The 22,959-nt window shown below is 51.4% G+C and overlaps 2 protein-coding genes and 1 pseudogene across 12 annotated transcripts; 1 reads left to right on the top strand and 2 right to left on the bottom strand.

Annotated features, from left to right (window-relative positions):
• The first annotated feature begins 23 nt into the window (after positions 1-23).
• Positions 24-12,648, top strand: GMPR2 (guanosine monophosphate reductase 2). 3 transcript variants are annotated; one of them, XM_028703379.2, is made up of 10 exons: positions 24-179; positions 3,358-3,453; positions 4,581-4,700; positions 5,176-5,259; positions 5,814-5,987; positions 6,818-6,899; positions 7,984-8,090; positions 8,630-8,672; positions 8,810-8,969; positions 12,030-12,648. In XM_028703379.2, the coding sequence occupies exons 2-10, from the start codon at positions 3,367-3,369 to the stop codon at positions 12,223-12,225; spliced, it is 1,053 nt and encodes a 350-aa protein (XP_028559212.1). In that variant the 5' UTR covers positions 24-179; positions 3,358-3,366; the 3' UTR covers positions 12,226-12,648. The 3 variants fall into 3 exon arrangements, with proteins under 3 accessions (XP_028559212.1, XP_028559213.1, XP_028559214.1); XM_028703380.2 differs by lacking the exon at positions 24-179 and adding an exon at positions 220-297; XM_028703381.2 differs by lacking the exon at positions 24-179 and adding an exon at positions 366-517.
• On the bottom strand, positions 12,445-21,187 carry TINF2 (TERF1 interacting nuclear factor 2). 9 transcript variants are annotated; one of them, XM_028703368.2, is made up of 11 exons: positions 20,936-21,184; positions 18,488-18,715; positions 17,447-17,548; positions 16,362-16,463; positions 15,228-15,338; positions 14,991-15,090; positions 14,778-14,910; positions 14,151-14,188; positions 13,376-13,434; positions 12,824-12,898; positions 12,445-12,736 (listed from the first exon to the last, which is right to left on the bottom strand). In XM_028703368.2, the coding sequence occupies exons 1-11, from the start codon at positions 21,107-21,109 to the stop codon at positions 12,728-12,730; spliced, it is 1,131 nt and encodes a 376-aa protein (XP_028559201.2). In that variant the 5' UTR covers positions 21,110-21,184; the 3' UTR covers positions 12,445-12,727. The 9 variants fall into 9 exon arrangements, with proteins under 9 accessions (XP_028559201.2, XP_028559200.2, XP_028559205.2 ...); XM_028703367.2 differs by having other exon boundaries at positions 13,376-13,437; positions 20,936-21,179; XM_028703372.2 differs by lacking the exon at positions 14,778-14,910 and having other exon boundaries at positions 20,936-21,187.
• On the bottom strand, positions 17,913-18,453 carry LOC114590011 (large ribosomal subunit protein eL28 pseudogene; annotated as a pseudogene).
• Positions 21,188-22,959: the final 1,772 nt, after the last annotated feature.

Raw genomic sequence — 22,959 nt, 5'->3', positions numbered from 1 at the left:
AGTCCGGCGAGCGCTACGCGCCGTTATAGGCAGTGAGGGAGAAAACTACAAGGTCCACAAGGCAGTGCGCCAATGAGGTCCAGAAGGAGGAAGGGGGCGTGGTAGAGTGGCGAGAAGCCGGGTGGAACCGCGCCGTTGTGGAAAAGAGCCTCGCGCTGACTCCTGCCTTCTGAGCTCGGGTAGCCGCAACCGGAAGTGCGCGCGGTGGTGGTGGGGGGCGCCCAAGGGTGAACCGGAAGTAGGGCTCAACCCGGCCCCTCGCACTTGTCCCCCCAAAACAAACCCCACATTCGTGATGTGAGCCGCGCCCCCTTCGCTCTGAGCGGGGTTGGGGTCCGGGGCAGCGAGGCGGAGTTAGCATGAGTCCTGCTAACATGGCAGTGCATTGGTGGGGGAGGGGCCAGGTGGTGGGTTTGATGGCTCTGTGTCATCTGCGCCCCTGTCCCAGGATGCTGGCAGAGGCGCCCCACTGGTTTCGAGAGAGTCGGCCGCCCCCCAGGCGTGCTCAAATGCTGGGGTCAGTCATACGGACGATTCCCTGGAAGTGCGTCCCTTTCAAAACTCTCCCTGATGCTTTTAAACATCTTTATGCGCCCCCTTGGCTGATTAGGGCGTGTCCAGATGTCGCGTGGACCCCCCTGGTTGAAATTATCAATTTGTCCCTTGGTACGGGGGAAGTGACAGCGCCTAGGACTTGCCGATCGAAAGGTCGGCGGTTCGAATCCCCGCGGCGGGGTGCGCTCCTGTTGCTCGGTCCCAGCGCCTGCCAACCTAGCGGTTCGAAAGCACCTCCGGGTGCAAGTAGATAAATAGGGACCGCTTACTAGCGGGAAGGTAAACGGCGTTTCCGTGTGCGGCTCTGGCTCGCCAGAGCAGCGATGTCACGCTGACCACGTGACCCGGATGTGTCTCCGGACAGCGCTGCCCCCCGGCCTATAGAGTGAGATGGGCGCACAACCCTAGAGTCTGTCAAGACTGGCCCGTACGGGCAGGGGTACTTTTACCTTTACAGGGGAAGTGAAGGAAGCAGTGGTGCGCCCATTCTTAAAGAAAACTTCATTAGGTCCTTTAGACCTATCCAATTACCGCCCAGTTTCAAATCTTCCATACCTGGGTAAGGTAATTGAGAGAGCGGTTGCTGAAGAGCTGGGTAGGTTTCTGGAGGAAACATCGGCTTTAGATCCATTTCAGTCCAGGTTCCGTCCTGGTTTCGGGACAGAGAAGGCTCTGGTTGCCCTAACAGATGATCTCCGTAGACAAGTGGATCGTGGCGGGTCAGGACCGCTGATCCTTTTAGATTTGTCAGCAGCCTTTGACATGGTCGATCATGATCTTCTGGACCACCGCCTCGCCGACGTGGGGATACAGGGCATAGCCCGTAAATGGCTGTGATCTTTTATCTCTGGTCGGGGACAGAGGGTGGCACTAGGGAGGGAGATGTCGTCGCACCACCCCTTGGTGTGTGGAGTGCTGCAGGGTGCAATCCTCTCCCCGATGCTTTTTAACATCCCCTTGCCCAGATTATCCGGAGCTTTGGGCAGGGTTGTCACCAATATGCTGAGGACACTCAGCTCTATCTGCTGATGGATGGCCACACCGCCACACCGCCTCGGCCCCGAACACACTGACCAGATGCTTGGAAGCTGTGGCTGGATGGTTTCGTGGGAGCCGATTGAAACTAAATCCTTGGACGACAGAGGTCCTATGGCTAGGTCGGGATGGCATGGGGATGAGGGACCAACTCCCTTCTCTTGCGGGGGCCCAATTAGTGCCATTGCCTTCCGTTAAGTGTTTGGGTGTAATCCTTGACACCTCCCTTTCCATGGAGGCGCAGGTTACAGCAACAGCCAAGGCAACATTTTTCCACCTTCGCCGCATCAAACAGTTGGTTCCTTACCTTTCCCACCCCGACCTGGCCACAGTGATCCATGTGACGGTCACCTCCAGGCTTGACTACTGTAATTCGCTCTACGCGGGGCTGCCCTTGAACCTGTCCCAGAAACTCCAGCGGGTGCAGAATGCTGTAGCAAGGCTCCTCACGAGGTCTCTGCCATGGGAGCATATTCACCCAGTGCTTTTCAAGCTGCACTGGCTCCCGGTGGAGTACAGGGTCAGATTTAAGGTGCTGCTTTTGACCTTTAAAGCCCTTCATGGCCTAGGACCCTCGTACCTACGGGACTGCCTCTCCCGGTATGCCGCGTGGAGGACCTTAAGGTCCATAAATAGCAACACCCTAGAGGTCCCGGGCCCTAAGGAAGTTAAATTAGCTTCAACCAGAGCCAGGGCTTTTTCAACACTGGCTCCGGCTTGGTGAAACGCTCTGTCTCATGAGACCAGGGCCCTGCAGGATCTGATTTCTTTCCGCAGGGCCTGTAAGACAGAGTTGTTCCGCCTGGCCTTTGGCTTGGAGTCAATTTGATTCCCTCCCCCTCTTTTTTCCCCCCTTTCTCCACCTGTGATGCTGCATTTTAATGTTTTAATGTTGTATTTTAATCTTGTTTTTAAGTTGTATTTCATTCAACTTGTTTTTATTATTGGTTGTTAGCCGCCCTGAGCCCGGCCTTGGCTGGGGAGGGCGGAGTATAAATAAAATTTACTATTATTATTATTATTATTATTAAAACTTGCTGACAATTTATAGCATTAGGATGTGGGGTGGTGTTCCTGGAACCAGCGCGATAATGAAAGATAAGAGGTGCAAAGTCTTTGCAAAAGCCTGTAATCGTCTCCGCTTCCCTTGGCGATAAGAGCTGCTGGTAGGTTTGGATGCCACAGCTCAGGATGAGGTTCGCCTAGGCCTTGAAGACTGGTGACAAGCCCATAGAGGGAGACAATGGTTGAGGTTTTAATGTGGCAGGTGCTGTGGCAGATCTGAAGTCTGTCGTGGGGTGTCTTAATCGTTAATGCTATTGGAAGTCCAAGAGGTAGGGTCTAAGAGGTGGTGGAGATGGAACTGTAGTTTGACAAACAACTGGTGACCAGAGGCTCAGAGATGATGTAGAGAACAGAGATACAATGTGCCTAGTGTTTTTTCACAGAGTGGCATGCGTGGAATCATTGCGAGAAACTGAGGCAGAAGCAGAGGTCGTGAATGGCTGTTAGTGTTAGCAAGCCGTGGTTCGTGGAAGCAACGCAAGTCACGGCCTGTAAGATAACTTGTATTTTAATGCCAAAAACCACTGCTGGTTGCTATAGGAAAGTCTTTTCATTTTCAGTTTCAATATGGACAAAATTGGCTTTGAAAGAAAACAGGCAACACGACCGATAAGAGTTTGTTATACAGTTGTGCTCAGGTAGAATAGGCTAGGATTTTCTGCCTGGTGTCCCAGAGTGTGACCTTTTTGCTTTCCTTCCAAGGGGTCGAAGATGCCACACATCGACAATGACATTAAGTTAGACTTCAAGGATGTCCTCTTGAGGCCGAAACGGAGCACACTCAAGTCTCGCAGTGAGGTGAGAATGCTGCTTCGATGCCTTCCTGTATGTTACAGTTTGCTGAGACATAAGTGTGGGACACAGAACGGAGCCAGAACATTTAAATGGAGACCAATCTGATATTTGAAGCCCTTCCCTCACTGGCTGGACTTGCTGTAATTGCTGCCTGGAACAGGCTTAGGGGCACTTCCCTGTCACAGGGTCACGTTACAGATGTTTGCTTTGAAGCTATGAGGGCTAGTAACCTTTTTGAATGAAAAACATCGGCACCCGATGTTAGGATATTTCCGTTCCACCTTAAAAGGGAGCAGGCTTTGTGAGTCTGCGTACTTCCTGTTCACAGGAAGTTTATGTTTTCTATTGCTTTCGTTTCTCTCTCGGTGCCTGAACACTGAAGCAGGCGGTCATGTTTTTTCTTTGTTCTGCCCAACGCTGAATAAACTTAAATAATGCTCTCCTGCGTGCATCTTTTGCTGTGCATTATCTGTTGATAAGAGCGTGCATCAGCTCTGGAATGTGGCAAGCTATTTCTGGAGCTCGTGTCGCTAATTGCTGATACTGCGTGTCTACGGGAGATCGATGGACGTCCGGAGGCGACGTGGGGCCATGATGGACTTTGTCTCCCTGGCAGTATCCCAACAACAAGGTTATGGGCCAAGCACGCTTCCACTGCGCCACTCTGCTTACCCAAAGTGGCCCACTAGGCGGCTCGCATTCCACCTTGCCCGGCTCCACGCCAGCGAGCCGGGCTTCTTACCCATTTAAAGTTTGAGAATAGGTTGAGATTGTTTCGGCCCCAAGACCTCTAATCAACATCCTCATGCTTCATGCTTAGCTTGGACCTGATATTTGCATCCCGGTCCTCCATCCTGAGGACTGGGGATATCAGGGACAACACTTTCCGCAGGTAAAGCCTTGGCTGAGTCATCGATTTATCAGATTGCTTCCTGATGGGCGAGTACTACAGGACGTTTGGTTTAAGGCACAACAGAAGATGGGAGAAACAGGTCCCCCTCCTGCTGCTCCAAACTGGGAGACACTAGTTTCTATCTTCATGTGACACCTCAGAAGTTAGGAGCAGTGACTCCCAGGCCACATCGCTCTTGCAGCCTTATACCTTTTATCCTGGTTTCCCTCCCTCCCAGGTGGATCTCATGAGGTCCTTCATATTCCGCAACTCCAAGCAGACGTACACAGGGATCCCCATCATTGCTGCCAACATGGACACGGTGGGCACCTTTGAGATGGCCAAGGTCCTTTGCAAGGTACGGTGGCTGTCGAGGCGGCCTGGTCACCTGGGTGCTGCAAGGGCTTCCCGCTTCGGCAGAGGCGCTGCTCCCTGCTAGCCCTGGCAAGGTGGTCAGCTTCGGGATCACTGGTTATTTATTTATTTATTTTGTATAGCGCCTTTCCTTGGAATATCTCAGGGTGGTTCACGGGGAAATCACAGGTTCACCTGGTTCCTTATTGGAGTATACCTGATCAGCAGTAAAGGTGGATAGAGGGGAGACGGGAAAGGTAATACCTGATCCCCATTTGGTGGTACCTGCAGGGCAATGTTTTTCAGCCTTGGGTGCCCTCCAGAAGATGCTGGACTCCCCTGACCATCGGCCCAAGCTGACTGGATGATGGGAGTTGCAGTCTCAGTAACACCAGGACACCCAGAGTAGAAGGATGCCTGCCCTAGGGCTGTTTCCTCGCTTTTCTCATTGTCTGTTTCCCCACCATCTCTCTTCCCAGTTCTCTCTCTTCACCACTATCCACAAACACTACAGTCTGGACCAGTGGAAGGCGTTTGCGGCAGAGAACCCAGAATGCCTGCTGGTGAGTCAATGTGGTCACCCTCGCTTGGGCTTCAGGCTACTTGACATTAGCTCCTCTCCTGGGTCATCCATTGAATCGCCCTCACGTCTCAAATTGCCCTGGGGAATAGGGCAATCCCGTCTCCTCCCTGCCTAAAGGTAAAGGGACCCCTGACCATTAGGTCCAGTCGTGGCCAACTCTGGGGTTGCGGCGCTCACCTCGCTTTATTGGTCGACGTACAGCCGGCCGTACAGTTTCCGGGTCATGTGGCCAGCATGACTAAGCCGCTTCTGGCGAACCAGAGCAGCGCACGGAAACGCCGTTTACCTTCCCGCCGGAGTGGTACCTATTTATCTACTTGCATTTTGACGTGCATTCGAACTGCTAGGTTGGCAGGAGCAGGGACCGAGCAATGGGAGCTCACCCTGTCGCGGGGATTCGAACCGCCGACCTTCTGATCAGCAAGTCCTAGGCTCTGTGGTTTAACCCACAACGCCACCTTGCCCTGGGGAATAGGGCAATCCCGTCTCCTCCCTGCCTAGTTCTTTACAATCTGCCCTGGTGCTTCTCCCCAGAACGTGGCAGCCAGTTCAGGCACTGGCCCCTCCGACTTTGAGCAGCTGGAGCAGATCCTGGAGACGGTGCCGCAGGTGCGCTACATCTGCCTGGACGTGGCCAACGGATACTCGGAGCACTTTGTCCAGTTCCTGAAGGACGTGCGCAAGCGGTTTCCGGATCACACCATCATTGTACGTTTCATCTTTCTTGGGCTTCCCTTTGCAGCATCCACTTTGCCACCATAGGAACTTGATGGGCCTTCAGCCCAATCCTGCAAGGCTCTTCCTTATTTTACTCCCGATATTTCTACCATGTCTGGACAGTCTTCAAGGGTATCCCTAAGTAGAGTGTATTGAAGTAGTCAAGACGGGAGGTTACCAGAACGTACAGTGGTACCTCGGGTTAAGGATTAATTCATTCTGGAGGTCCGTTCTTAACCCGAAACTGTTCTTAACCTGAGGTACCACTTTAGCTAATGGGGCCTCCTGCCGCCGGAGCATGATTTCTGTTCTCACCCAGAAGCAAAGTTCTTAACCTGAGGTACTATTTCTGGGTTAGCCGAGTCTGTAACCTGAAGCGTCTGTAACCCGAGGTACCACTGTATAGGACTACAGTGGTACCTCCGGTTACGTATTTAATTCGTTCCGGAGGTCCATTCTTAACCTGAAACTGTTCTTAACCTGAAGACCCCTTTAGCTAATGGGGCCTCCCGCTGCTACCGTGCTGCGGCTGCCCAATTTCTGTTCTCATCCTGAAGCAAAGTTCTTAACCAGAGGTACTATTTCTGGGTTAGTGGAGTCTCTAACCTGAAACGTATGTAACCCGAGGTACCACTGTAGGCTGTATATGTTTTCTCACCACGCCCCTCTATTTTTTCCACATCCCTCACATTATTTCCCCACCATGCTGTAGCCTTTGTCTTGGAGCCTTCAGAATTTCACCCCTATATCCCACCATTGCATGTTTCACCCAAGCTAGGCTTTTTGTTCCTACAAGTCAGACTATTTTTTCTCTTCACCAGGCTGGGAATGTGGTGACAGGGGAGATGGTGGAAGAGCTCATTTTATCAGGAGCTGATATAATCAAAGTGGGGATTGGCCCAGGTAAGTACAGAAGGATGGGTGAACTTTGGGGTTCCATCCCTCTTGGGGTTATGGCAGGAGTCTTGTGTTAAACTGAAGGGACCCTTATTTATTCATTGATTTTGCTCTTAAGTTTGGATAGGTTGATAGGCAGAAGTGGTCCTTTAGGGCAGGTGTGGAGAATCTTTCTGACCTCACTAGCTAAATCTTTATCAGGATTGCCCCCTCCTGTGCCATTGGTTTGGGTTCTGCCCTCCAGAGTGGGAGAAAACAAGCTTGCCCCATCTTCCATGTGACAGCCCTTGATATATTTGAAGATATCCATCATCTCTCTCCCCAGTCTCCTCTTTTCCAGACTAAACACACCCAACTGCCTCAACCATTCCTTTTAAATTGTGCTCTTTGTTAAAGATACCAGCCTGGGTGGCCGTCTGTCCTGGGAGTGGGGGCACATGTCGAATCTCAATCGAGGGAAGACAGGAGGTCTTTCAAGTCCTGTCCTGCTCCAACCCTCTCCGTCCCTCTGAAAGGGCAGGCTGACTACGTTAAACCACTTGCAAAGGGTAAAAGTGTATTGGGAAATGATCCATAATAAATTGGAAAAAAATCCCCCCCCCCCGAGTCCTTTCTGTTGGGGATAATTTAGACTGAAATTCCCAGGTGTCAAAAAATGTTATTTTTGTATGCTACAACTGTGGCCCGTGTTTTGTTAGCCCCAAAATGGAAAACGAGCGAGGTCCCAACTAAAGAAGAATGACAACTTAAGCTGACAGAATATGCGCAGAGAACAAGAACATACGTTTAGAGAAGATTGGAAAACGTTTATTGAATACATGTTAAATAACTGTGTGCATCTGAAAACGTTGGCAGCATGAAGATAAATTCAATAGTGTAAATAAGTTTTGATGGAAGCAATAATGGAATACTGATTGGTATAGTTTTTGCAAAATATGCAGCGATTTATGATCTGTAAAGGGAACCATGGAAAGAGAAGAAGGGAAGTCATTGGTATCTTAAGGACGTAAAACGAGCATTTTAAACTGCAAAACAGAAAAGTTAATACAGATTATATATATAAACCACTTGCCTTGTCTCCTCCTCCCAGGCTCGGTTTGTACCACGCGGAAGAAGACGGGGGTCGGCTACCCCCAGCTCAGCGCTGTCATGGAATGTGCCGACGCCGCCCATGGCCTCAATGGACACATTATCTCGGTGAGACGCCCGTCTCCTCCCTTGCCAGGTCCAGTAGGCAAAGCGATGGCAGGAGCCTTAACTATGCCGGAGCCCCTTTGGAGCTCTGCCCAATTCTACTATTCCCATCATTCCTGCCTGTGGCTGTATTGGCGGGGGCTGAAGGAGCTGGAGTCTTAGCAGCACCTGTAGGGCCTGTTTCAAAAAGAAAACATTTGTCCTGGGATCAAACTTTCCCCCTTCCCAGTGCCATGAAAAAGCATCCAAGCAAACCCCACATTTTCCTGCCCCTACGGCGAGCGTCCCATTTCCCTGCCCCCTCAATTGGCCGCGGTTTTGCAGGGGGTCTTGGGAGGGCAGCCCTGACCGCTGCAGAGGGTTTGATCCGGTTTAAGAACTCTCGGACAGCTGCGCCGCTGGTTCCGATCTCTAAGCAGAGGCTTTCTAGCCATGAGGCTTGCCCAAGCCTTTTGCGAAGAGAAGGCAGGCGCTTAGGATGGCAGCCGTAGGGAGACTGAACGAGGAATGCCGAGATTGTCTTTCCGCCCTCTCTCCTGCAGGACGGAGGCTGCAGCTGCCCAGGAGACGTTGCAAAGGCTTTTGGTAAAAATTAAAACTCCCATTCTTCCAACTTCCCTGGGTCCATCTGTCAGGGTGGCGGCAGAACCCCGAGAGGTTCTCAGGGTCCCGCAGCTAATGCCGCCTGTCTCACACGCCTCCCGATTCCGTTGTGGGTGCAGGTGCCGGAGCGGACTTCGTCATGCTGGGAGGGATGCTGGCAGGGCACACTGAATCCGGCGGGGAGCTCATTGAGAAGGAAGGCAAGCAGTACAAGCTCTTTTACGGCATGAGCTCAGAGGTAGCCATGAAGAAGTACGCCGGGGGCGTGGCAGAATACAGGTACGGTGGAAGAAATAAGAGTTTGTGCTCGCTCCTTTCCCCCTTCTGTTACCCAGTTCACGTTCACTACTCTGTGTAAAATGTTGCAGAGCAAAGCACTCCGATTCTAGGGCAATAAGATAATAATTTACCGTATTTTTCGCTCCATAAGGTGCACCAGACCATAAGGCGCCCCTAGTTTTTAGGGGGGGAAATCAAGGGGAAAAAAATCTTATTTCCCCCCCAGCCCCAGAGAGCAGCGGACAGGCCGGAGGGGCTGCGCACGGCTATGGCACAGCTCGCTGTCTTGGCTTCCTCTTTAGCTGCGTGCAACCTCTCCAGCCAGGAGAGGCTGTGCGCGGCTTTGGCAGAAGCCAAGTCAGCGAGCGGGATGGATCCTGCTCACTGTCGTGGCTTCCTTTTTAGTTGCGGGGCTGGAGCGGGGGAAGCCCGAGCATCTCCAGACCCCAGAACAGGTCTGGGAGCGGCGGCGAGGTTGCGCGCAGCCTTTCCTCCGCTCCCGGGGCTTGCGGGGGAAGCCTGGGTCTTATGGAGTGAAAAATACGGTATTCCTTAGACGCCAGCCATCTGACTGGGTTGCCCCAGCCACTCTTGGCGGCTGCCAACAGAATATTAAAACACAAAAAAGCGTTACGCCCACTCAACCACTTCTGTCGGCAGAACCGGCACTGCTACGGGTACCACGTTAACACCTGCGTAGGTAGGAAATGGATCTTTGGAACTCCCTGCCTCTTGAACAGCAGGCAGCTGCCTCCGCTGTACTCTTTTTCTCACCTGCTGAACACATTTTTGTTTAGGCAAGCCTCGCAGGGTATGCAGACCATTGACATGAGTTTTAATGTTTGTATTGTTGATTTTCGTTAGCTTTTGAATGTTTTGAATAGCTTTTTTTACCAATGACTTTATTCGTTTTGTAAACCACCGTTTTTTGTTTATGATCACGCGGGATATAAATTTCCTGAAATAAAAATCAGCCAATGTTCCGCAGCCGCCAAGCACATTCAGTCCTCATTGGTAGCTGTGGCCCACACAATGGTGGTGAGCTGTGGAACATTTTCCCACTCCAGATTTTTCCTATTTATGCCAGGGAGAGTCTGCTAATACCTCTTGCTTGCATGCAGGTGTTGCTGTTTGGGCTACGTAAGTACCAACCCTCATGCCTGAGCATCTGAAGTACAGTCATACCTTGGATCTCAAACGCCTCAGTTCCCGAACAAATCGGCTCCCGATCGAAACCTGGGAGTGTTCCAGTTTTCGAACTATTTTTGGAAGCCAAACATCTGGCGCGGCTTCCGACTGGCTGAAGGACGCTCCCGCAGCCAACTGGAAGCCACACCTTGGTTTTCGAACGGTTCTGGGAGTCCGACTCCCGGAATGCATTCTGTTCAAGAACCAAGGCAGGACTGTAGAGGGAACAAAAGCACAACTGTAGTCTCTTGGGTGGAAATCTGATCGCTAAGAGCCAGGCAAGGGCATGTCAGTAACAGAGCACAGGACAGCTTTTGTGATGGAAAGGGAAGGGTCAGCCAGGCTGGGAGGAGACCTCACAAGGTCTAGGGAGGCAGTCATCAGGTGGAAAAGCCTTGGTCCAGTATATCTGAAGGAGTGTCTCCTCCCCCATCGTTCTGCCCGGACACTGAGGTACAGTTCCGAGAGTCTTCTGGTGGTTCCCTCACTACGAGAGGCCAAGTTACAGGGAACCAGGCAGAGGGCCTTCTCGGTAGTGGCGCCCGCCCTGTGGAACGCCCTCCCACCAGATGTCAAAGCGATAAACAACTACCTGACATTCAGAAGACATCTTAAGGCAGCCCTCTTCAGGGAAGTTTTTAATATGTGACATTTTAGTTTATTTTTCATCTTTGTTGGAAGCCGCCCAGAGTGGCTGGGGAAACCCAGCCAGATGGGCGGGGTACAAATAATAAATTATTATTATTATTATTATTATTATTATTATTATTATTATTAGGAAGGCAAGGAGTCTTGTGATCATGGCTCAAGTTGCCGTGGCATTTTTAACCCAGAAGCATCCTTGCTGTGATGCATGAGTGGGAAAACTCTGGCAGCTCCCATCAGCCACAGCAGGCATGGCCAATAGCAAGAGATGAAGGGAGTTGCTCCTCACAGAATCAAAGAATGAAATGCAGGAAGTGGAATGATGGGGCAAGATGCCTCTTTGCCGCTCTAGCCACACAAACTCTCCTTTATTTCTAGTGAGGATTATGGTGTTGGAAGGTTCAAGCAAAGGAGGATTTAGGGGCACGCTCAACTCTCAGCTTGAATGTCAAGCCTGGGAAGAGAGGGAGGGATGGTTCCGCCCAAACGGCTGGGTGAGGCCAGGGCCTAGAGCAGGGGTGCCAAACTCAAATTCATCGGGGGCCGCATCAGCAGTTTGGTTAACCTCAAAGGGACGGTTGTATCTGTAGGACTATGTGTGGACATAAAAAATTATCATAAATTATTGTCACTGCATTCAATTATTACTGTTTTTTGTAATAATGTAAGTAATAACTAGCTCTGAAAGCAGAAACATAGTCAGAATAATGGCAAGTAGATATTCAAATGCACTCAATATAAAATAATGGCAAGTAGATATTCAAATGCGCTCAATATAAAATAATGGCAAGTAGATATTCAAATGCGCTCAATATAAAATAATGGCAAGTAGATATTCAAATGCGCTCAATATAAAAACAAGTGGAGGTTTCCTGAATGCATGTAAAGTGGAGGTTTCCTGTGTAGAACGGCCGGCGCCGCTAGAGGGCAGACGTTCTCTGGCTTGTAGGCTGCCGCACATGCGCTGAAGAGGCGGCTTTCTTGTGTCCAAAAAAAAAAAAAAAAAAAAAGAAAAAAAAAAGAATAAAAGGTGAAGGCTGGCGGCCGGCGGCAGCTACACGGGCCACATGATGAGGTCTGGCGGGCCGGATTCGGCCCGCGGACCTTGTGTTTGACACCCGTGGCCTAGAGCTTCTCTGCAACTCCAGTAATACATGCTAAATGTACAAGGAGGGGGAGCTGGTCAGCCCCTGCCCGGCTGCTAATATCTCCCTCCTCCCCCTGCAGGGCATCTGAGGGGAAGGTGGTGCAAGTGCCATTCAAGGGCGACGTGGAGCACACCTTGCGGGACATCATGGGCGGCATCCGCTCCACCTGCACGTACGTGGGAGCTGCCAAGCTGAAGGAGCTCAGCCGCAGGACCACCTTCATCCGGGTCACCCAGCAAGCCAACCCCATCTTCGGCGAGGCCAGCCAACCCTGACCTCCGCCCCACGAGACAGCGGCCGCTCCTGGGCCACTCCAGTGGGAGTATTTGCACAGGTGGAGCGCTGGCGGGTTTACAAGCACCAGGCCTGGCGCTGACCAGATCCACCTCGCGCCCGACGCCAGGCTGGCACTCCTTACTCCCCTCCACTGCATTCCTCGCTCAGTCCAGTATAGGCAGACCGCCCTCCTCTTGTGTGTAGAAAGGAGACGTGCGTCTGTGTAATTATTTTATTCCAGTATTTGTACGCCAGTCCCGCTTCTGCGCTGCACAATTTGCGTCTTTCCTTCCCGAGACCAAACTCGAAAGGGAGCAGGGGAGGCGGTTTCCGTGGGCCAGGCCAAAGACGGGTTGGGAAAGACAACAGTGGAACAGCGCCAGAAACTTTGCCGAAACCAAAAATAAAGCTCTGAAAATGTCGATTTGTGCGGGCATGTTTGGAAGAGGAGACCAACGGGGCGGATGTCATGTTAGATGGGATGTCACTGCGGCTGAAGACCTAGCGCACCTGGAGGAAGGGAAGGAGGAGAGAAAGAGGTTCAGGTGTGGCAAAGAACACCTTCCTAGGCAAGGGAGGGGGTGGGCAGCCACTCACTGATTCCTGGGTGTTGCTAAGGTACTGCTGCAACGTGGGGATGAGGGTGTTGTGCCTGGTGCACTGGTAGTCTCCCTGTTGGAGGAGAAAGGGAGAAGAGGCCTTGGCTGGCTGAGCCCCTTCAAATCGTACCGGCACACCTCCTCTTCAAGCTCAAGAAGGGACACACTCAGCCCATCTCCTTCAGCCTTATTTAAATATCAGTGCACACGGTACTTTGCAGAGCGCTAGGTCCCTGCCCTGAGGAGCTTGCAATCTAAAATCTGACAGGGAAGCAAGATGCTGCTGTTTCAGTTGCACCTGCTTGAGCTTGCTTACAGTTACAGCACGGCAGCCTTTCGCAACTGAGGGCCCTCGGTTTTGGACTACAACTCCCGCCAGCCCCAGCTGGCTGCTCCAGGCGGGGATGGGGGGATTATGGGTCTGAGCCAAAGGCTTCAGAAAAGCCCCACAGCTGTTCCTGCAACACTCACCAGCCAAGGCCCTGGCCTGACCTCCTGCACTCTCAAACCACGCCCCCCCCCATGGCATGCTGAGTATCTCGCTCCTCACCTTGACGAAAGGGGAACTGCATCCGTCACTGCTTGAATCCAGGACAATATCCTCAACTTCTTCTAGAAAGAGAACGGAAGGGGTTGTGGGTACTCGGCACATCCTTCACTGCTCCCCTGCATAGCCAGGGCTGCGTCTTCTCCCCAGGTCCATGCAAGGAGAATGTCATCTCAGGATTTTTCTACCCTCCTTTGGAAATTGGGGGCAGGCCCATTAGGTCAGGGCCCTGCAGTTAGCAGGGGTGGTGGTGGTAGTGGGGAAACGTGAGGTCCCTGCTGAGTTCCTCTAACCCTGGTCATTCCAAACCTACGCCATGCCACAGCCCCTCCACCCTGTCTGCTCCTGATACACTCCCTTCCTTGAGAGATGTTCCCAGAAACAGGAGACTGAAACACAGAACGGGAAAATGCGGGGTGATTTGGGGAGCAGGGGACAGGCATCTCACGGAGGAGGGAAAACAGCCAGCCCTCAAAACCTGGTTGGCCAACCCTGCTTTCTACTGTAAAATCTGCACATTTGTTCTGCAAAAAATCCAAATGCTGGACCCCCCCCCCCCCCAGTGAGTCTTCATATGGTTTTTCTTCAGCTGCTGGCCTCCAGCTGCTTTTGGATTATGACAATCCCTGGCTGGGGCTGATGGGAAGTATAGCCCAATGTAAGGTTACCAAGGCAGGGAGGCTGGAGTAAACTATTGGGGGGGGGGGAATACATTCAATTCCCAGAATTGTACTTGCCCACATAGTGGGGAGAGATTCATAGAAGCAGGATTACCTACCCATTCCCTGGTTGCCCAATCGACGTCTGGGGGAATCCCTAAAGGAGGGAGAGAAAAGAAGAAGATATACCGTATTTTTCGCACCATAGGACGCACCGGACAATAGGACGCACCTTGTTTTAGAGGGGGGAGAACAAGGGGAAAAAATTCTTCCGCTCTCTGCCCAGCGCCCCTTCAGTGAAGCGGCAGGAGGTGCTGCGCAGAGAGTGGGAGAATTTTCCCCCTCTTGTTTTCCCGCTCTAAAACAAGGTGCCGTTTAAGGTGCCTTCAGGCGGCTACCTTGGAAGCCTGGAGAGCGAGAGGGGTCGGTGCGCACCGACCCCTCTCGCTCTCCAGGCTTCAGGTTCCTTTCGACCTGCTCTTTGGGGCTGGCGGGGGGAAGCCCACCACCAGCCCCAAAGAGCAGGTCAGGGAGCAGCGGAGAGGCTGCTGCCATAGTCACGCGTCACTTCTCCAGCTGGGAGAGGGTCGCAGGGCTATGGCGTCTTCGCTCCATAGGACGCACACACATTTCCCCTTCATTTTTGAAGGAGAAAAAGTGCGTCCTATAGAGCGAAAAATATGGTAACAAGCTGCTTAGGGGCAGGGGAATCGGGGAAACGAGGAGGAGAACAGGGAGACACTTACTGTTCCTGGGCGCAGGGTGAACTACTCCTGTATGTGTGCGCCTGGGAGGGCTCAAGTGTCCTATGTTCCCCCTCCTCCTCACTGTGAACTAGGGTGCTTGACAGGCGGGGAGAAGGTGGGTGCATAGGTAGTCCTGGAAGAAGGGTAAGAGGTTGCAAACAAAGGACGCACAGGGAAGGAAGGCCAAGCAAGCCAAATGCCTTCGTTACCTACCTGCGGTCTGGTGCCCCATGGCGGAGAGGTAGCACGAGAGGATGCTAGAGTCCGGCTGGGGAGTCCCGCTTGGCCCTTGGAGGCAGGCGGCGTCCAGCAGCTGGGGAGAGGGGAGGCAAAAGTGAGGGCCAAGGCCTGCCCATAAAGCCTGTGCCCTACCCTGGAGCCACGGGGCCCCTTCCACCGCTTGGTTCCAGCCCATGCCCCACTGCTACTACTGCTACTGCTGCCTGGTACCTGCTGCAAATGGGGCTCAGGAAGGGTTTTCTCCAGTTGCCACAGGTAATCGTGAAAGAGCTCTTCGACCACCTGCATAAAGGCTTCTCCGTAATCCTTTTCCAGGTGCTCCTAAAAGGGGAAAAATCCAAGGACGTTTGCAACTACCTCCAACCGAGGATCGATTCCAACACCCATCCTCAGAATAGGGATCTGACCTTCTATGAGACTGTCCATTTGCCTCCACCTGCCCCAGCATTTTCTGTTACCGGGTGGGGCGCCCGTGGGGCCCTGCGGAAGTCGTGGCACTAGGATCAGTATCCCTGATATTTGACCATGTAGCTGGGGCTGATGGGAGTTGGGAGACCACAAAGATCTGGTGGGCTTATCCCTGAAGCGGCTCTTGGGTAGAAAAAATATTTTCCCGCGATCTCTCAACTTAACTGAAGATGCCCCGATCAAATGTAGGATGTTCTGTATGCAAAGCATGTCCCATTCTGTCATCACCATCATCTTTGTTAACCCTCCCTTCATTCTTCCAGGGTGGGTAGATCTTGTGTCTTCCAATACTTTGCGTTAAGTATTCTTGCTGCTGTTGTGGTATACATAAAGAAGGTTCTATCCTTCTTTGGCACCAATTGGCCGACCATGCCCAGGAGAAAGGCCTCTGGTTTCTTCAGGAAGGTATATTTAAATACCTTTTTCATTTCATTATAGATCATCTCCCAGAAAGCCTTAATCCTTGGGCACGTCCACCAAAGGTGAAAGAATGTACCTTCAGTTTCTTTACATTTCCAACACTTATTATCGGGCAAATGATAGATTTTTGCAAGCTTGACTGGTGTCCTGGTGTCATGTACCACCTGTATATCATTTTCATAATATTCTCTCTTAAGGCATTACATGCCGTGAACTTCATACCTGTGGTCCATAACTGTTCCCAGTCAGCCATCATAATGTTATGTCCAACATCTTGTGCCCATTTAATCATAGCAGATTTCAGCGTTTCATCCTGAGTATTCCATTTCAACAGCAAGTTATACATCTTTGACAAAGTCTTAGTTTTGGGATCTAACAGTTCTGTTTCCAATTTTGATTTTTCCACCTGGAAGCCCCCAGCCCGACTTTCCTCTCAACTTCGTCCCCCAGCCTTACCTGCACATACTTCTCCCTCTCCCTGCGGTCACTCAGCAACCCAAACACCAGATCCCGGAAGTTCTCCTGAGCCACCCGCACCATCTCCAAGTCCTGAGGCGTCTGGGGGTGAAAGAAAAAGATGGCCACAGTAATAATAATAAATAATAATAATAATAATAAATTTTATTTATACCCTGCCCTCCCCAGCCAAGACCGGGCTCAGGGCGGCTAACCCCAGATATAAAACAATTGATTAAGATACAACTTAAAAACAAGATTAAAATACAACATTAAAATGCAGCCTCATTTCAATAGAAACTCAAATAATAAACTTTTTGGGGATGAAAACATCAAATCTTCACCAAGGCCAACTATCCAGACTGGTCCCACGTGGGCCAGGAAAAATTCCAGGGAAGTCCCCAAATAGGAGTTCCATCACAGAAGGAAAAAGGAAATAGGGAGAGGGGATCAAGTTGATTCCAATCCAAAGGCCAGGCGGAACAACTCTGTCTTACAAGCCCTGCGGAAAGAAATCAGATCTCTGTCTCATGAGACAGAGCGTTCCACCAGGCCGGAGCCAGGGCTGAAAAGGCCCTGGCTCTGGTTGAGGCTAATCTGACTTCCTTAGGGCCCGGGACCTCTAGGGTGTTGCTATTTATGGACCTTAAGGTCCTCCGTGGGGCATACCGGGAGAAGCGGTCCCGTAGGTACGAGGGTCCTAGGCCGTGAAGGGCTTTAAAGGTCAAAACCAGTACCTTAAATGTGACCCTGTACTCCACCGGGAGCCAGTGCAGCTGGAAAAGCACTGGGTGGATATGCTCCCATGGCAGGGACCCCGTGAGGAGCCTCGCTGCAGCATTCTGCACCCGCTGGAGTTTATAGGACAGCTTCAAGGGCAGCCCCGCGTAGAGCAAATTACAGTAGTCAAGCCTGGAGGTGACTGTCACATGGATCACTGTGGACAGATCAGGGCGAGAAAAGGGACCAATTGCAGGGATGGCTGATCCTTAACGAAAGGTGAGCAGCCTAGAAGGAGCATGGCAGGGAAGGACGCACAGTGGGATGGCAGTCTGTTTCTGCTGAACATATATGCAGACACTCACAGCTTTGGTGTGGGGCTGAGTCTCCCCCTCTGGAAAGAACGTATCTAGAGCGTCGTATATCTTCCCGTTTGGCTGCTGCTCCTGAAGCATGTTCATGATCACCTGATGCAAGAGGAAAAAAAGGAAAGTCAAGGGAGCTGATCTCCTCTATGGTGACCTGGGAGAACTTGTGGGACAGGCATAGGAGGAAAGGATCAAAGAACCATTTGGTAATAATAAGTGAAAACCAGCAAAGACTGACCCGGCTACTGAGACATATGGACCTTAGGCTGGCGCCTTCACTTGACTCTTCTTTGTTTAGGCCAGCCTACCCAGATATTTATAATGTTGACATGTGCTTTAAGCTGGGTTTTTTACTGATAATTTTATTGTTTTATTCTTTTTGTGAACTGCTTTGAAGCGTCTCAACCCAAGTCAAGTGGTAGATAAAAGAAAAAACATTCTGGTTATTTCGGTTTTTTCCCCCCTGGTTCTAATCCTTTATTGGATAATCTGACAACTGTTTTATGTAGCCTTTGTAGCCCGAGTTCGCTTCTTCTTCACCACCACCGGCTTCTGGCTGCGCAGAATTGCACTGGCACGACGCAGAGCAGCCGTGCGCAGGTCTTTGCGGTAGTTGTTCTTGCGGATGATGTGGCGGAGGCTGCTAAGAGTGGCACGGGCATTTTAGTTGATGGTGATCTTCTCGTAAGAGGTGGCTGGCTTCCGCTGGCCTGTACGCTTCTTGAGGACCACAACAATGCCCTTCCCATCAGCTGCAGGTTCCACCCCAACAGTCTTGCGATGAATCAGTCCATTGTAGCGGAAAGAGTTGCGGGCTTTGAGGTCGTTTGGTTCCGTGCTATATATTTGCCTGTTCCTTTTGATAAGGAAACTCAAGCAATTGAGCAATATCATCCATTGCAGATCCAGTGCAGAATCCTTCTTCTCGCGGTGACGGCCGGAAACGGAAAAGTGGTTATTTCGTTTTTAACTCCCCTCACCCCACCAATGCCACGGCATGACATCTGCACACATGAAAAACGTTCACCTGAGACCCACCTTTGCCTGCAGGCCCAACCGCAGCTTGGCATAGTGCCGGAAGTGCACCAAGTCAGGTGCCGCCTCCTTCACGGCCGCCAGCAGCGCCAGGACGCGGGGGAAGTCGTGGACCTGCTGCTTCTGCACCACGTGCCAGGCTGCAGCGGCCACGAGCCGCAGCGCGACGCAGGGATCAGGGGCCGCCCCTCCTATTGCTTCTGCCTCCTCCTCCTCCATGGCTGCCATCGCCTGAGGGGAGAAAAAGCAGAAGGATGGAAGGAAAAGAATAAGTTAGTGACAGTGGGAGGTTGGCAACTGCGAGAGACAGTGTGGTGTAGCGGATGGAGTGCCGGACCAGGGTTCAAATCCCTACTCGGCCATGAATCTTATGGGTTGACCTTGGACACCACTTGCTGCCTCTCAGCCAAACCCACCTCACAAGGTTGTTGTGGGGATTAAATTAGGAAGAGGTGGGGAGAGCAATGTACTCCAGCTTGAGCCCCTTGGAGGAAAAGCTGAGATAGAAATGCAATACAGTGGTACCTCGGGTTAAGTATTTAATTTGTTCCGGAAGTCTGTTCATAACCTGAAACTGTTCTTAACCTGAAGCACCACTTTAGCTAATGGGGCCTCCCTCTGCTGCCACCGCGCAATTCCTGTTCTCATCCTGAAGCAAAGTTTTTAACCCGAGGTACTATTTCTGGGTTAGCGGAGCCTGTAACCTGAAGCGTATGTAACCCGAGGTACCACTGTAAATGAAAAAATGCCACAACCAGGACTCAGAAAGACTATTCCTGGCCTAGCTTCTTACACCCACAGCTTCCTAGCCTCCTCTGCACTCAGGCAGCAGCCCCATCTCCCCTTCCGACCCCACGCTTTCCACAGAATAAGGCTCCATCCACTTGGCTACTCTTACCCCACCAACTTAATTCGCCAGCTGCTCCCCAAGGCCCCCACTCCATTGTCCACCACACCTCCATTTTGTGTGCCCCTTCCTCCAATGAAGGCAGCTCCCACCACCACCACAGTGTAGTAGGGTTCAGTGTCAGACTGATAAGACCTGCGAGACCAGGGTTCAAATCTCCACTTCGCCCGTGAAGCTCCCTGGGTGGCGTAGGAACGTAAGAAGAAGAGCCCTGAAGCTGGATCAGGCCGGAGGCCCCTCTAGTCCAGCATCCTGTGGGAAACCAAGAAACAGGACCCAGAGCCCAAGAGCCCCTCTCTCCCTCCTGAGCTTTCCAGCAACTGGTGTCAGGAAGCTGCCCCGGACTGTGGAGACTGAGCAGAGGCAAAGTGGCTAGTAGCCATTGGAAGCCATCGATTTGCCCCACCTCATTCTCAAGCCACCCGGCTTGGCGCCCATCGCTGCCTCCTGAGGGAGCGAGTTCCGCAGATTAACCTAGCTATCACAATTTGTGCAGCTGTCAATAAATTTGCGAGCAAGTCCTTCCTAGCTTGCAAACCTTCCACCCCATCGTAAATCGATAATAACGCTACCTCTGGACTTTCGGCCAGCTTTAATCCCGTGATTCCTGTTATTATTAGTATTAGTATTTATACCCTGCCTTTTTCTCAGATTGAGACTCAAGACGGCTTACAGATAAAAATACAAAAGAGCAGGCAAAACAGAAAAAGCAAAAAACATAGAAAAGTTAGCCATTAACAATTAATTAAACACTAATGGAATGAAAACAATATAAAGAAATCAATTAAAAATACTGATTGTAACAACAAGAAAACCATTGCAGCACCTGCCCTTGCCTTAAAAAGTCAGTTTCCAAAGGCCTGACGGAATAAAAAGGCCAATGGCAGAGAGACAACAAGGAGGGAGCCAATCTAATTTCTCTAGGAAGGGAGATTCAAGGTCTGGAAGCAGTACAGCGACCAACAGCTTTGATTCAGAGAGATCTACAAACAGCAGTAGGCCCAGGCCAAGTCGGTGTGAAAGTTGGTGTGTGATCTCCTTAAACACCTTTTGCCAGAAAAATTGTACGTATTTACGCCCCCCACTACATGTGAACGTAATTCCAGGTTTCCTGGCACCCCCCTCCAACGTAACACCGAATATTCCTTCTTTATTTGATTTAATCTGACCCATCGCTGCCTCCTGAGGGAGAGAGTTCCGCAGGTTAACTGTGAAGGAGGACCTTCGTTTTCTCCGCCTTCCTGAAAGTGAAGAGCCATTAAACAGTGGAACGGGCTCCCTCGGGAGGCGGTGGGGTCTCCTTCCTTGGCAGGTTCCTGCATCTCAGGGGGTTGGGCTAGATGACCTTTGAGGGTACCTTCCAACTCCACCGCCCTCCATGCCAGGCATAATTCCTGCCACCTTCCCCTCGGCCCAGCCCACCTCGCGGGGTTTCTTGTGGGGTGAGCGGGGGCAGAAGAACCGTCCCGGCCCCCTTCAGCTCCCTGTGCGGCTGAAAAGCGCGACAGAAGCGCAATAAATAAACCAATAACCAAGCGTCATACCCTTCTTCGTTGCCCTTGGCAACCGTTAGCCCTCGGCCGGGCTTCCGGCGGCCTCACTTCCGGCTGCGCATGCGCCCTTTTAACTCTTCCCTCTCCGCTTTTGCGGGACCTTGAGCCGCTTCGCAGCTCCGGCGCTCGCTCGGTTCTCCTCCTTCTGCCGCTAACCCCGGGCATTTCGGTTTTTTTTATGTCCCGCCGCACTTCCGGCGCGTTTCTATGGCGATGCGCCTGACGTCACCCCGGCGCGTTCGTCACAGCCGCTGGCGTTCCGTGGAAACCTTGGAGACGCGCGGTTTCCACACCGCCGCCGCTCAAAATGAGCCGCACAGCGGCCCCTGGCGGTCATTCTGGGAACCGCGGCCTCGTAGAGAAGCAGCCAATCAGGAACGAGGAGGTGGGGGAGGAGAGAGGAGTTTATGCAGATTTCAGGGCAGGGCGCTCACCTGGCCAGGTGGAGGTGGGCGGGGCCTAGCGTGTCACACCAGCCCTGCAGTGTAGGCCGAGGTTAATATTGCACGTCGGGGAACCGGTGCTGGGAGCAAGAATATAGTCTGCAGTGTGGTCCAGTGTTACTGCTTTGTTGCAGGCTGGGATTTGTGTACAGTGGTACCTCGGGTATACAGTATAACTTGTGTATACCTCGGGTTAAGTACTTAATTCGTTCTGGAGGTCCGTTCTTAACCTGAAGCTGTTCTTAACCTGAAGCACCACTTTAGCTACCTCTCCGCCGGAGCACGATTTCTGTTCTCATCCTGAAGTTCTTAACCCAAGGTACTATTTCTGGGTTAGCGGAGTCTGTAACCAGAAGCGTATGTAACCTGAAGTGTATGTAACCTGAGGTACCACTGTACAGTCATACCTCGTGTTGCGTTAGGGTCATGTTGTGTCTTTTTCACCACATGTGCAGAAACGCTCTATTGCGCATGCGCAGAAGCAGCGCTCTAGTTATGGACTTTTTGGGGTGCAAACGGCACCCCGGAATGGATCGAGTCCGTAACTACAGGTACCACTGTACATGAGAGAGGCAACATCCAATACACATCTTGTAATAATAATAATAATGATAATGATAATGATAATAATTTTATTATTTATAGCCCACCTATCTGGCTGGGTTTCCCCAGCCACTCTGGGTGGCATACAGCACATAATTTTTTTTGGGAAGAATTAGACATTAAAAACTTCTCTAAACAGGGCTGCCTTCAGATGTCTTCTAAAAGTCAGATAGTTGTTTATTTCCTTAACATCTGGTGGGAGAGCGTTCCACAGGGCAGGCGCCACTACTGAGAAGGCCCTCTGCCTGGTTCCCTGTAACCTCACTCCTCGCAGGGAGGGAACCGCTAGAAGGCCCTCAGCGCTGGACCTCAGGCTGGACGATGGGGGTGGAGACGCTCCTTCAGGTATATTGAGCTGAGGCCGTTTAGGCCATTTTTGTGACCCAGTTCAGCTACTGACTGATTGTGTGACTGCAGAAATGGATAAAAGCCCCCCATCCAAACAATGACTATCATCAATGCAGGTAAGAAGAAGCAAAAATTTTAATTTTTATCATCTACAATATTGTCCTTTTTTTATACTACACTATATTGATTATCGCTTTCATTTTATGGATCAACGGTCTCTCGTTAGTAAATTTCATGTTAAATTGCTGTTTTAGGGGTTGTTTTTAAAAGTCTGGAACAGATTAGTCCATGTTGCATTACTTTCTATGGGAAAGCGCACCTTGGTTTTGAAACGCTTTGGTTTTGGAACGGACTTCCGGAACGGATTAAGCTTGGGAACCAAGGTACCGCTGTAATTGGTAAAGTACAGATGCATTGTCATAGGAGCAAGTAGCTCAGAAGGAAGAGGGGTGCGGCCTTTCTTCCACCTCTACAATGCCCCAAAATAAAGCTTTTGAGCAGAGATAATTCTGATATAGGGACGCGGGTGGCGCTGTGGGTAAAACCTCAGTGCCTAGGACTTGTCAATCGCATGGTCAGCGGTTCGAATCCCCGCGGCGGGGTGCGCTCCCGTTGCTCGGT

This window comes from Podarcis muralis, chromosome 13 (assembly GCF_964188315.1).
Source record: "Podarcis muralis chromosome 13, rPodMur119.hap1.1, whole genome shotgun sequence".
Lineage (NCBI taxonomy): Eukaryota > Metazoa > Chordata > Lepidosauria > Squamata > Lacertidae > Podarcis > Podarcis muralis.
This window is presented reverse-complemented; position numbering and strand designations above follow the sequence as displayed.

Coding starts and splice junctions, on each gene's coding strand:
- GMPR2 (XM_028703379.2), top strand. CDS start 3,367: ATGCCACACATCGACAATGACATTAAGTTAGACTTCAAGGATGTCCTC. Junction 8,673..8,809: donor AGACGTTGCAAAGGCTTTTG/GTAAAAATTAAA, acceptor TTGTGGGTGCAG/GTGCCGGAGCGGACTTCGTC. Junction 8,970..12,029: donor GGGGGCGTGGCAGAATACAG/GTACGGTGGAAG, acceptor CTCCCCCTGCAG/GGCATCTGAGGGGAAGGTGG.
- TINF2 (XM_028703367.2), bottom strand. CDS start 21,109: ATGCCCGGGGTTAGCGGCAGAAGGAGGAGAACCGAGCGAGCGCCGGAG. Junction 18,716..20,935: donor GCCAAGGGCAACGAAGAAGG/GTATGACGCTTG, acceptor TTCTCCCCTCAG/GCGATGGCAGCCATGGAGGA. Junction 15,339..16,361: donor AGAGGGAGAAGTATGTGCAG/GTAAGGCTGGGG, acceptor TTCCCCTTTTAG/GAGCACCTGGAAAAGGATTA.